General features: G+C 36.1%; 1 protein-coding gene and 1 long non-coding RNA gene across 5 annotated transcripts in view; both read right to left on the bottom strand.

Annotated features, from left to right (window-relative positions):
- Positions 1-1,882, bottom strand: part of LOC107183805 — a 25,456-nt gene extending 23,574 nt beyond the window's left edge. Inside the window, exon 1 of the long non-coding RNA XR_001514601.1 lies at positions 1,755-1,882. This is a non-coding gene — a long non-coding RNA (uncharacterized LOC107183805). The remainder of the gene's footprint in view (positions 1-1,754) is intronic.
- NLK (nemo-like kinase) overlaps positions 1-13,519 on the bottom strand; it is a 133,545-nt gene that overhangs the window by 54,086 nt on the left and 65,940 nt on the right. For all 4 annotated transcript variants that reach the window (XR_001514599.1, XR_001514600.1, XM_015566713.1 and 1 more), the window contains exons 2-3: positions 10,719-10,848; positions 1,891-1,946 (exon numbers count right to left, since the gene is read on the bottom strand). Coding sequence is in view for 2 of the 4 variants with exons in the window: in XM_015566713.1 (XP_015422199.1) it covers positions 1,891-1,946; positions 10,719-10,848 (186 nt within the window). In the remaining 2 variants the exon portion in view is untranslated. The remainder of the gene's footprint in view (positions 1-1,890; positions 1,947-10,718; positions 10,849-13,519) is intronic.

Raw genomic sequence — 13,519 nt, 5'->3', positions numbered from 1 at the left:
CCCGTTTTCCTTTGCTGATTTTAATCTCTAACCACGAGTAAAACAGCCTTCCTGGGTCCCCCGAGTCCTTTCATTGAACCTGAAGGTGATCTCGCCGACCCCGACACAGCCTATAATAGAGTAAAACTCTTATTTACTAAAGAGGATTTCTACTTATTTCAAGGTTTGGTATCAGCAACTTTATTTCCAAAGAGGCAGAGATAGTAGTACATACTCATAGGAGTGTCTTCTAGTATGTCGATTTCCTTCCCATCAACGAAAAGGAATTATTAATGCTTTTTCCTCAGTGGCTACTACTGACATATACAGCACTGAGGAGAGAAGAACTTTCTCAATTCTTCTATCTTTAAGTTAATTTTGAACTTAAAAAAAAGGGCGTGTCAGAACCACCTGGCATGGCCCAAGACCTCAGGTATTCAAAGACACTCTTCCCAGCCAGGAGTCAGTCAAGGGCCAGTCCCTTCTTTGGAATGTGCAGGGTTGGAGTACCCCAAGTGCACTGAATTAACCCTTTGCAAAGGGATTAATTCCATAAGAGATTCATGGGTTAAAATATTATCCAGGATTATAGCATTCAAGAGCTTTTGGTTTATTAGATCAAAACATCCCAATGTTGATCAATGACAAGTCTATCACCTCACATGGTTTCCCAATTCCCTAGTACTTTAACTGCTCTCTTTCCCCTTGGGAGGCTCTTAATTGTTCCAAATTATTAAGAAAAAATATCAAAGATAATTGTCTAGTATGGAATTATCTACCTCTTGAGTAAGAATGAGATTTTAATTTAGCTCACTGCTCAATCAGAAAAAGCATGTTGCTATTATATTGATTTCCATTCTGAGTCACAGGCCTAGCGCTAATAAAAAACCTTGAGTGAATAAACAATACTATCATGAGCTCACTAAATTAATGATTTAGGATTTCCTGTCTTTTACTTAAAGCTTTACCAAGTACAGAATGGTAAATGGTGATGTTTTGCCTAGGAATGTCAGATGGCCTAACTTAAGTATTAATATTTTCCATGCATAGTCCCAGGAACTATTACCAGGCATTATTTTACAGTTTATTATTATCCATGATACCTAATATACTATTTTTACACATTAACTATAGTAGTGATAGGAGAATGTTAAAGCCTCTTTCCTGAGAGAATCATGTATGTAGGGACTGAACTATATAGTCAGACTGCTTGGAATTGAACCCCATCCCCAACATTTACTTACTCTGTGAAATTGGTCAAGTTTGTTTTTTTTAATCTTTTGCGCCTCAATTTCCTCTTCTGTTAAATGGGAATATTCACAATACCTTCCTCAGATGGCTGTTATAGAGATTAAATAAACCCATATGTGTAAAGAACTTAGAATTGTGCCTTGCATATGATAAAAACTCACATAAGTGATGGCTATTACCATCACTACTGCCATTATTCCAAGGAACTTGGGACATTTAAATTACATTACTAGCTCTTTAATTTTCACCTTACTCCAAGTGGTAGAAAAAAGGGCAATATTATCCTCTTGGCTGACAGGCAGTTATTGTATAGTCAGTCATAAGAGCACTTTATTGAGTTCCACTGCAACATAGCTGCCTCACTGGTTTCATCTGCAGTATGGGATGGTAATAACCCATCTACTAGAAAAGGATGTGTGCACATTAAGTAAAATTTCTGCTCAGAAGTCCTGTTTTGTGGTATCATCACTCAGGATATACTGATAATACTAAGCTCTGTCAGATACTTGGGATTTCAAAATTACCTGGTTCCAGGTACTCAACCACTTCTGCAAGGATGAGATTTAATACACTTCAAGGCAAGAACCCCAAAAAGGTACTAGAAGAACAAATTAATAAAAAAAATGTGTCCCCTTCTTTCACATTCCCTGGTTAGGATACATTTCTTCAAAATAGTCAATGTGTGGAGGTTGGAGTATGTCAAGGGCAGAGAGTACCTGAGAAAAGGGAAAAAAAGGTAAAATTTAGAGAACTAAAAAGGAAGTAACATATGACATAAGTACAAGTAAATACTGTTAACACTTTAGTGATTTAAGGTTTAGTTACAATTGCCCACTGAGATTAACTAAATTTATCAGTCAAGAAACACAGTCCTAAACATTAAGATGGGTTTGTAGATTTACTACCTAAAAGATAATTCTATCTAAACCAAAATGAGAGAGGCAACTGGATTATACTAAATGCTACCAGAACCCCTGAATAGGATGGTGTTAGAAATGTTCTATTTTTAATAATCAGTATTTATCTAAGAGCATAAGGAGCCATACCTACCATTCATTCCTTTATTCTTCTGTTAAAAAAATATTTCAATAAGTGTATTCTACCTGGCAGGCACTATGGTGGGCTCTTGGGTTCTAAGAACAAAACTGATATTCCTACTCTCATGACTAGGGAAGAGGAAGGCATTAAACAAACAAACAGTTACACAAATATATAATTATGACATTTATTATTATGCAGGGGAAAAGTAAAGAGGAGTGTGGAGAAAAAGCTTCTCTGTGGTAATACTACTCTGAGTGGAAGGCTGAATAGAAGTTGGTCAGGCAAATGTAAGTCATTGAGGCAAGGAAGAACCAGGAAGATTCTAGAGGCAGAAATGCCAGTGCTTATGGAATACAGTGGGTGGGAGGAAAACAGGCTGGGATAAAACAGAAGAGAAAGGTAGGGGATAATCACATAAAATTTATTTAAATTATGTTAAGCATTTTGAATTTTATTCCAAGTCCTCCAAAAAGTCACTCAGGTGGGAAAAAAAATACTTTATGGCATCTGAAATTCAAGCCCTTTATAAAAGCAGCATACTATCAATGTAGTATGCCACTGAAACATAACAAACAGGCTTACTTCCCCTACCAGCTGTCTAGCTACTCTTTTACTAGTAAGTCCCAATTACAATGTCACATTTAAGAATCTAAACCTACCTTGCTAATGAAAAATACCAGGCTCAAAGGACAGGGAGGAAGTTATTTAACAGGAAGTAAATTGTGTCAGTACAAATTCAAATTTCTGATCTTGAGCTTAGTTTATTAAGAAAATTTTTTAAAAAATTATGGATAATTTTAAACACATAAAATGGGCAGAATAGTATAAAGAATACTCATGTAATTATGTAAATACTCATGTGATCTATACATGACCATTCCGTTTCATCTATATCCTCCACTCTCCCTATATAATTTTGAATATATAAATACTAGCTTTATTTCAGCCATACATTGGTCATTATCTCTAAAAGATAAAAAACAAAATTATCAAATATAAAAATTTAATATTTTATATTTTGAACTGAATACCAGTTTATTAAGAATAAAAACAGCCGAAACCGGTTTGGCTCAGTGGATAGAGCGTCGGCCTGCGGACTAAAAGGTCCCAGGTTCGATTCTGGTTAAGGGCAAGTACCTGGGTTGTGGCCACATCCCCAGTAGGTGATGTGCAGGAGGCAGCTGATTGATGTTTCTCTCTCATCGATGTTTCTGACTCTCTATCTCTCTCCCTTCCTCTCTGTAAAAAAATCAATAAAATATATATTTTTTAAAAAAAGAATAAAAACAAATGACCAATCTACTATATATACATGCATGTTTCTTAATACCACCAAATATGCAGTGCTCAATTTCCCAATTTTCTTTTTTTTTAAAGTTTGTTAGTCTAAATCAGGAGCTAAATAAGATTTACATGTTATGGTTGATTCATGTCTTTTAAGTTTTAATCTACAAATTTCTCCTCCATCTCCCTTTCTTTTCCCCTTGCAATTTACATGTGGAAAAAACCTTGTTCATTTTAAAGGTTATTCTTTTTTCAGTCAAGCATTTGTCACTTTAACATTTTAAATTAAACTAAAACCTTCTGTAATAAAAAAGCCTTCACCTACTTTAAAATCAGTTAAACATAAATGTTTTAAAATAGTTTAGATGTTTATTATAAAGAATATCTATCTTTCCTTTCTGAATTAAAATGTTTATACTTAGGAAAAATAACAGATTTTCCAGTTTCTGTACAGAATAATTTTTTTGTCATATAAAAGATTTCATTTCTATATTTAAAAAATCTATAATTACTGTGTCAAAAATACATGTAAATTCATGTCTCATTATGTGATAGAACAATTTTTAACATGAATATCTGATGCCTGAGGAAGGCAGTTAGAAATTAGTGTTTTACTTGACATCTTTTGGACTCTAAACTCTGTATCTGAACAACATACATCCTGTCTTGCGGGAAAACAGAATGCAATGAGTGACGGTGTCCATTAGACAAAGCTATTTCACACTTCAAATCTATCTGCTATAATTAGAGGTTATCTAGAAGAAAGTGACAACCATACATTTAAACCTTGATAGAGAAGAATGAGGCTTTTTTACTCCAAATTTGATGAGGCTTTTTGTAGAAAAGCCATATAAGACAGGGTTAGACATCTGCACTCAAGCATTTAGCTGTGATTGTTAGCTTCAAAGGTGCAATATTTTAAACTCTGTATGGAATTTTTTAACCGCCTGTTGTTTTTTATTCCTGTTCTTTTTACCTAAAAATGTTATCAGAGAATGGCATTCCACAGTGTTTCAAGGTGGCACAGAGCTAAGGCCGGGAGAAATGATCCAGGAATCTCAGAAGTGAGAAGTAAATTAGAAAGAACAGTAGCAGAGTTCCAAACTCCAGACTTCATGCCTGACTCCTTATTTAAATAGCCATGTGAGATTAACCTTATCTTGTAAATAGAGGAGGATGCTTGTAAAAAGTTAAAGTACCCCCAAATACCGACAACCCTTCAAGGATCTCAAATACAAAAAAAGTAGGCAGACTTTTCTAATTAAAAAACAAACTAACGCTTAAGTAATGGTCATTACCAACAGTGTTTCAACACATTTCTCAAGTCGCTTATGAACTGGACAAAAGCTCCTTATGATAGCCACTGTTAAGAATTTTAACCTCTGTGATGTTAGGAGAGTCATATAAATTGGTTACTTAATGAGTAAACGACTTAGTTTTTCTTCTTCTTTTTTTTAGTCAGCCCTTTATCAATAAAACAATTGTGAATAATCTCAATCCTAAATATAAAGACTAGAAATTTTGCTCTGGCTGGTGTTGCACCCTGGTTAGAGCAGCGGCCAGTGCACAAAAGGGTCTCAGGTTCGATTCCTGGTCAAGAGCATGTACCTGGGTTGTGGGTTCACTCCCTGCCCCCAGTTGGGGCACGTGCAGCAGGCAACCAATCGATGTGTCTCACATCAAAGTTTCTCTCCCCCTCCTCCTGTTACTCCCTCCCCCCACTATCTGAAAAACAATGGAAAAAATATCCTCAGGTGAGGATTAACAAAAAAGACTACACATTTAGCTCTTCATACAACTGAGTTAAATCCCATGTTTAGCAAAGGAGCTACTCTTTCCTCATTCTCTCCATCCCCCCATCCCATTAGATTTTAAGTTCTTTAAGGTAGAGACTATTTTATTACTATTATTTTTATAGAGTTGTAAGATATAGTAAAATACACACATCCTAAGTGAACAGTACTTCAATTTCTTTTTACCCACACAGAATGTATAATAGGACACATTTTTATTCCATGGTTAAAATCCAGATCAAGAATTTAAGTATTTCAACAACCCAGAAGGCCCCTTTGCCTCTCCTGTCAAAATTTTTTTTTTCCTGCTCAGAGGTTACCACTATTCTCATTTCTACCACCACAGATTCGTTCTGTCTGTCCCTGAACTTTATATGAATTGAATCACAGAGTCTTTTGCGTATAGTTTCTTTCACTTACTGGTATACCTGTGAGATTCATGGTTTGGATGACATTGAATATCCAGCTCATTTTGGGGAGAGTATGCCCATTAACCACACATCCATGTTGATGTGGATCGGTAGTTCATCCTTTTTATTAATGTAGAGTACATCATTATATGAATGGAATACAACACAATGTACTTATCCAGGATACTGCTGACAAACATTTGTGTTGTTTCCCCAATTTCTAGGTATTATGAATAAAACGGCTATGAACATTCATGTACAGGTCATTTGGTGGGTATATGTAATCATTTGTCTTGCGTATACCAAAGAGTACAACTGCTGGGTCATTGGGTAGGTGTGCCCCTCTCTGGTAGAGGACACACTGCTGTCTTAATCACTCTCTGGCTTTGTTTTGTAATTTTATTACATTTGTATTGGTTTTGCATGTTTCTGAATTTTATATAAATGGAATCATACCGTGTTTATTCTTTTGTGACTTGCTTTTTCACTCAGTGTTTCTGAGATTTGTCCAAATTAATGTGTGCAGCAGTAGGGCATTCTTTCTCCTTGCTGTATAGTGATCCTTTGAATATAACACACTTTATTTTTCTATTTTGCCCCACTGGTCATTTTATCTACCCCTTTGAGATTGTGAATGGAACTCACTGAATCTATAGATCAGTTTTGGGGAAATATACATCTACATGAAATTGAATTTTCCAGTTAATTCCATTTTGGTCTGACAGCAGACATTGTATAATTTCTATTCTATTAAGTTTGTTAAGGTATTTTCTATGGCCAGAATGTGGTCTATCTTGGTAAATGTTCCATGTGAGCTTCAGGAAAATGTGTATTCTGCAGCTGTGGAGGCAGTCTATAGGTGCCACAGTTATATCCAGTTGATTGATGGTGTTGTTGAGCTCAACTATCCTTAAAAGACACCACAATGAAAGATTGAACAAACAACAATAAGAGTTGAGAATTAAAATAATAGCATTTTAAAAACAATTTCAGAGAAGAGCTGGAAGATAAAAAATCTCTCAAAAAATAGAAAAAGACAGTAAGAGAGAAGAGAGAAGAAAATCAGAGGATAAATCCTGTTCTCTCTGGATTTAACAGATGCTGGGCTTAATCAGAATTCAAGAGAGAACAGAGAAAATGGAGGAAATTTTCTGGAACTGAAGGTCGTACATCTCCACCAACAGCACAACAAATAATGACACACTGGAAGGCATCCTACTTATGAACCCAAAGAGGCCTTGTTTGAGTTAGGTCAGACTATACAAAGGAAAAGGAATGATCCTTCTTTGTCTCCACTGTCTCCTCTTTGCATCCTTAGTCTTCTCAAGAGTACGAAAAGATTGGGAAAAAGTTATCTCCAAGAGAGAAATCACTGAGGTTATCATTCTAGACCAGAGACTTATCTTTTTCTATCACTTTTATTCATTCACTTACTCTTCAAATAGACTGCCTACTGTGTGTTTGGTGTTATTACCCAAGGACAAAAATAAAAGCCCAAGACTTGTATTATAGGGATTCTTCGCAGGAATCAATGGATCTAAGGGGGGCTCTGAACGGGCTTTAGAGAACTAGTAAAAGCCTAAAATGACACAAAATCGTGTGTGTGTGCATTTTTCCAAGAAAAGATTCATAGCTTTCATCAGATTCTCAAAGGAGTACAAGATTGGAAAAAAAAAAAGGAAAATAGTTTTTCCATGATGATATGACAACTGAGTGTGTGTACAAGCATGCACAAGAGCATGGGTGGATAAAGTGAAGAATATATATATTTAAAAAATATTTTTATTGATTTCAGAGAGGGGGAGAGGGAAGAGAGAAATAGAATAGAAACATCAATGATGAGAGATAATCATTGCTTCCTGCATGCCCCCAGTACTGGGGATTGAGCCTGCAAGTGGGCATGTGCCCTGACCAGGAACTGAACCATGACCTCCTGGTTCACAGGTTGATGCTCAACCACTGAGCCACACCAGCTGGGCTAAAGTGAAAAACATTTTGTCATATTTTATAATAGCTCAGATTTTGACTAGACACTACTGATAAGCCTTACCACCATCAATCTTTACAAAGTTAAACCCATTTCTGTTTCCCTAAGTTACTATATCAAGGTAAACCTATCCTTTAAGATGCAAAACAACCTGTACTTTAAGGACAAATAAAAGATTGTGTGCATATGTGTGTGTGTTCATGTGTGTATATCAGTCAGTCAGATCAACTGAAATCAATGAATTTGATATAGTGACTTTTAGGCTCTATTCAAAAGGAAATATAAAGCCTCATAGGGCTTTGTAGCTATTCTCCGACACACAAAAAACATCCAAATTAAAATCCAACCTTCCTACGACAGCCAGATTAATCTTTTAAAATGTCATTTTCATCATGACATTCCTTTCTTCTCCTTCTATTAATCAAATCTTAATCTCAAAAGACTCATCTTAAGGTTTACCTTTTCCATATTTAAAGTATCTATAAGCGTCTAAGTCCACACAACAATTTGTCCCTTCTCCTTAATATTCACCTGAGAAGCTTAGGTACTACCCGGGCTTCAACCCCAGAGATTCCAATTTAGGTGGTGTGGATGAGATCAATGAATCTCTGCATTTTTAAGGTTCACTGGTGATTCTAAAATACTTGTAGGTTTGGTTTTCCAGATTTGTGGTATGAATAGGACACAAAGTGTCCTGAATTAATGTTTATCCATGCAGGCAGCCCTACCATAGCACCATTCTCACAGTACTTATCACATTACTAAACTCCTTGAAGGTAGAAACCCCTAGAACAGTGATGGCGAACCTATGACATGCGTGTCAGAGGTGACATGCGAACTCTTTTTTTTGGTTGATTTTTCTTTGTTAAATGGCATTTAAATATGTAAAATAAATATCAAAAATATAAATCTTTGTTTTACTAAGGTTGCAAATATCAAAAAATTTCTATATGTGACACGGCACCAGAGCTAAGGTAGAGTTTTTCAAAATACTGACACGCCAAGCTCAAAAGGTTCGCCATCACTGCCTTAGAAGCTAATGTAGTTTAGGAATATAGCATGTGTACAATAAAAGTTTACCAAATTGGTGAACAAGGGCTCTGAAACAGGACAGATTTAGACTGCAATCCTGTTACCTTCACCTTAGACAAGTTACTTAATTCTAAGCTTTGGTTTACTCCTCTGTAAAGTAGAGATAACAAGCCTTATGTGACAAAAATTTTTAAGGATTAAATGAATTAATGTATGTAAAACATCCATACTCCCCGAGACATGGTAACAAGTGTTAAACACCTGGTCCACTCCCTTAAAAAAAAAAGGCCATTAACCAAATTTTTTTGTACCCTCCACATGACCTAGCACTGCATTCTATAAACAGGACACAATTAATAAATATCTGTTACCTTAACTATATCAAAAACCAATTGCCTCTTAGACATTCCACACATACCAGGTATGCGGGCCCTGAGATGCTTCTGGAGATAGATTGCAGAGCATAACATAAATTCATTATGTATAAAACAGTGGTGCCCTGCCATCTTCATTTCCAACCATCTGCCTCACTTTTGAATATTCCCACAAAAGTCACAAGCACTCTCTTATGATAGAGCTTATTAGGAGCTTGAGAAAGTGACTGTTGTGTTTTCAAGAATCCCGTTTGTTTCTTTTCTTACACAACTCATTCTGGTATCTATTTATGACTTAATTAGTTACTCCATAGGAATAAGTCATGAGAAAAAAATACCAGCTGTAGTCTATTACACCATCTCCCTCCTTTATATACATATATATAATATATATATGTTTTTTTTCTTTTTCTTTTTGTCCCTCCTTTATAAAAGATAGACCTGAATATAATAAAGCACTGAAACCCCTAATAAGCGAATTTCTGATGCCACCTCAAAATATTTCTTCACTATGAATAGCTTTACTTGAGTGTCTGACAATGTACATAAGGTTTGTACTCTTTGATGCTAGGGTGGTACTCAGGCAAACACTAAGGAAGCATCAGATATCATTCTAAATCACTTTCAAAATTTGAGGAACCAGTCATAAAACAGAAATGAGTGATATTTTTAAAGTTACTGAAACAAACACATTGCTAAGCAGTTCCAATTGACTAAAAGATAAAAAAAAAAAAAAAAAAAAAAAAAAAGATCAAGGAAGATTTCAAGGGGAGTAATCAATCAATAAAATATATCAAATCAAGGAGCTTCAAGTAAGTTTGACCAAATACTTCAAACTTATACAAATTTCTCTCTTAAAGAGAGAACCATACTTTGGCCAAAGTTCTAAAAATTCCTGTGCCAACAAGAAATTATTTCTATTTTTCTGACAAAGTTTTTACTTCAGCAATTAAAATACTACAGGTTGAGTACCAAATGCAGACTGTGAGGTAGTTTTTCTTTTCACATGAAACTGAAAACTAAGAGTCCAATGCTAATATCCTCCAGGTAAATTTTACACGTATCAAACTTTTAATTCAGTATTAGATGAGGTGCAGCTATCTTTCAAACCACAATGATTCTATTTGCCCATGAATCTTAACAAATTTAAACACAGCCACAAAAAATCTAACCTATGTTACTTTAAAAGATTGCTGTTTTATAAGAGGTGACTCTGCTTCCCTACATCTTTAACTTAATCTCTGATTAGAAATATAAAACATTTAAAACCAGGGGCCAATTATTTTCATTTAAATCACCCAGACTACATATTATACTCTACTTATTAATATTGTCCTTCAGCTAAATATTAACATTTGCTTTACAACAATTAATATCTGTCTGTCAATCAATGAATCTTAGAATTTATTTAAATAAGTTAATTGTTCACAAAAAGGATCTAAGTTGTCTCAGGTTTCCAAACCCATTTAATAACTTGCATGTTTCTTTTTTAACTCTCTTTTGCTCTTTACTAATACAATTAAGCATGCTTAGGAAATAGTTTATCCCAAACACCAATTTCACTTACATTATCATGTTTAAAAAAACACAACATCTTCAACTCCCGGAAGACCCTTTTGCAAGAGACCAGATTCTGGAAGACGTTGGGCATCTTTTTGAGTGCTACTCTCTTTCCATCTCTTGGATCTGTTACTGACCTAAAGAAGCAATATTTGGAGGAGAGGGAAAAAAGACAAAGAAATCAATTCCAAACCTTGTTCTTTAATGTTTCAGAGTATGACAAATATCTTTATCTTAAAAACTCAACATTAAATCCACTTAATAATGCGTAAGGTGCCAGTGAGAAAGATTAAAAAGAAGTACATATCTATAATCAAAGGAAATGTTTAGCCCACACAATTCATTTGCCATGCTTTTTCCTTTACTTATTTTTAGAAAAGCAAGCAAGAATTTATTGACAGCAGCAAAAACACACTTAGGACAGTGGAACAGGGAAGGGCATAGCAGAAACAGCAGAAGAGCCTAGGCTGGGTTGCTTTGGCTCACTGGGAAGTCAGAGAAAAGGGGCCCTTGGAGACAGGCTCAGCAGATTAGCCGGGGATGAGCTGCCACTGTCCACTGCTCCCCTGGTTGCAGGTCTTGAGGGGCCCCTGAAGTTTAGGAGATACGTGCTTGTGAGGGAAGGAGAAGGGAATGGAAATGGCACGGGCGTGCTCCCTGGAGGGAGAGTGCCACTTGTTCCTTTATTTTTAATCCCTGTCCAAATTTTTATAAACAGTTACTTTTTCTGAGATGTTACTTAGCAATACATTTGCGATGGGAGGACTATTAGTGGCAAAGACATTTTAAAGATGGGAGGAAAAAGGTACAGAACATGAACATAATTGAGGTCAAATTTGTTTTATATGCTTTATTTCAGAACCAAATTCAATATGGAAGAGATGTGCATTCAGATGTAATCACATTTAGTTCAACATATCTTTTAATTTCTTATATAAATGAACAGCTTTTAGTAATAAGGGATTTCAAAATTTCGGTACCACCAGTATTTGAACAGTGTCTCCTCATCAGAAGACTAACTGTCAGCTACTGGCTGTAGCTTCTAGGTTATCATAACTTCTTTTCTTTTGTTTCTCAGCTCTTGCTGTGATAGCTGCCTCCTATAATTACTATCTCTTTAATAGCTCAGAGTCCCCCTTTTTACTCATTTAGCCTTCTAACACCTATAAAACCAATTCCCTGTATTTCCTTCCCTATGTTTAAAATACTAGTGTCGTTTCCATTTTTCTGACTGGACATAATTGATACAAATAGTTTTAAAAAATAATAAATTTGGTAAATATGGCCAATTGGCCATTTGGCAAATTGATTTTCCATAAATTAACATAAAGCTTTTACTTCCCTTCCACCCATCATCTATGAATAATTTACTAGAGGCCCGATGCACAAAATTCATGTAAGAGTAGGCCTTCCTTCCCCCGGCTGCCGGCACGGGCTTCCCTCTGGTACCCAGGACCCGGGCGTCCCTCCGGCCACCAGCAGGCACCCGGGCTTCCCTCGCAAGCCTGGCTTCATCTGGGAGGAAGTCCAGTCTAATTAGCATATTACGCTTTTATTATTATAGATTCCTGTCAGGTTTATTTTGCTATCATTTCCAGCTACCATTGTCTTTCAGTTCCTGTTTCAGTCATCCAATGCTTTGGGTGTCACTCCCAGATTTGTGTCATTTAAAAATCTGACCTGTAGCCCTGGTCAGGCAGCTTAGTTGGTTAGAGCATTGTACTGATTACATCAAGATTGTGGGTTCAATCCCAAGTCAGGGCACATATAAGAATCAACCAATGGCTGTTGCTAGTCTGGCTCAGCGGATAGAGCGTCGGCCTGTGAATGAAGGGTCCTGGGTTTGATTCTGGTCAAGGGCACGTGCCTGGGTTGTGTCTCGATCCCCAGTGCGGGGCGTGCAGGAGGCAGCGATCAATGATTCTCATCATTGATGTTTCTATCTCTCTCTCCTTTCCCTTCAATAAAAATGTATTTTAAAAAAGGAAAGAAAAAAGAATCAACCAATGAACTCATAGATGAGTGGACAAAAAAGCTGTGGTACAGCCCTCAATGGTTAGAATGTCAGCCCAGTGAAAGGTTGAGGGTTCCATTCCCAGCCAAGGGCATGTAGGTTTGATCCCGGGCCTGGATGGGGCATGTGCAGGAGGCAACCAATTGCCATGCCTCTTTCACATAGATGTTTCGCTTTCTCTCTTGGTCTCTCTCTCTCTTCCCCACCCTCCCTCCCACACTCTTATAAATAAGTGAGACAACAAATCGATGTCTCTCTCTCTCTTAAATCAATAAATGAAAGTTAAAAAAAAATTGGACCTGTATGTCATCGATGCCTTTACCTAAGCTATTAAAATTTAGGATAGAACTGAGAATAGATCTGTGCAACAGATACAACACTAGAAACCATGAGATTTACATCTAGTCATTAATCTTGGGTAAGGTTATTGAATTATTTAATTAACTATAGTCACTGTTTTTTCTCTATTTTGCTTGCACACAAGGAAATCAGACATTCATCAAATTGCTTTCCTGAAAATAAAGGAATCCTATCTAAAAACCATACCAAACTTCTTTATGAATACCATAGTATCTTAGTGAGCACTACTTCCTTTCTCAAGTGCTCACAAAACTCTTAAATGATGCACTCTAGAATTTTTAAATAGCATAAAGACTCTTCTTTCTTCTATTAATTGAAAATTTGGTAAAACCATTAAATATTATTATTTTTAACTCTTTAATAGCTTGAAAAGTAATTCCACTAGGCCAGTGGTTGGCAAACTGCAGCTTGGCAAACCGCGCTTCTGGATTCCC

This window comes from Myotis davidii, unplaced genomic scaffold, assembly GCF_000327345.1.
Source record: "Myotis davidii unplaced genomic scaffold, ASM32734v1 scaffold363, whole genome shotgun sequence".
NCBI lineage: Eukaryota > Metazoa > Chordata > Mammalia > Chiroptera > Vespertilionidae > Myotis > Myotis davidii.
The sequence above is the reverse complement of the archived record's forward strand: the minus strand, read 5'-3'. Positions and strand labels throughout refer to the sequence as shown.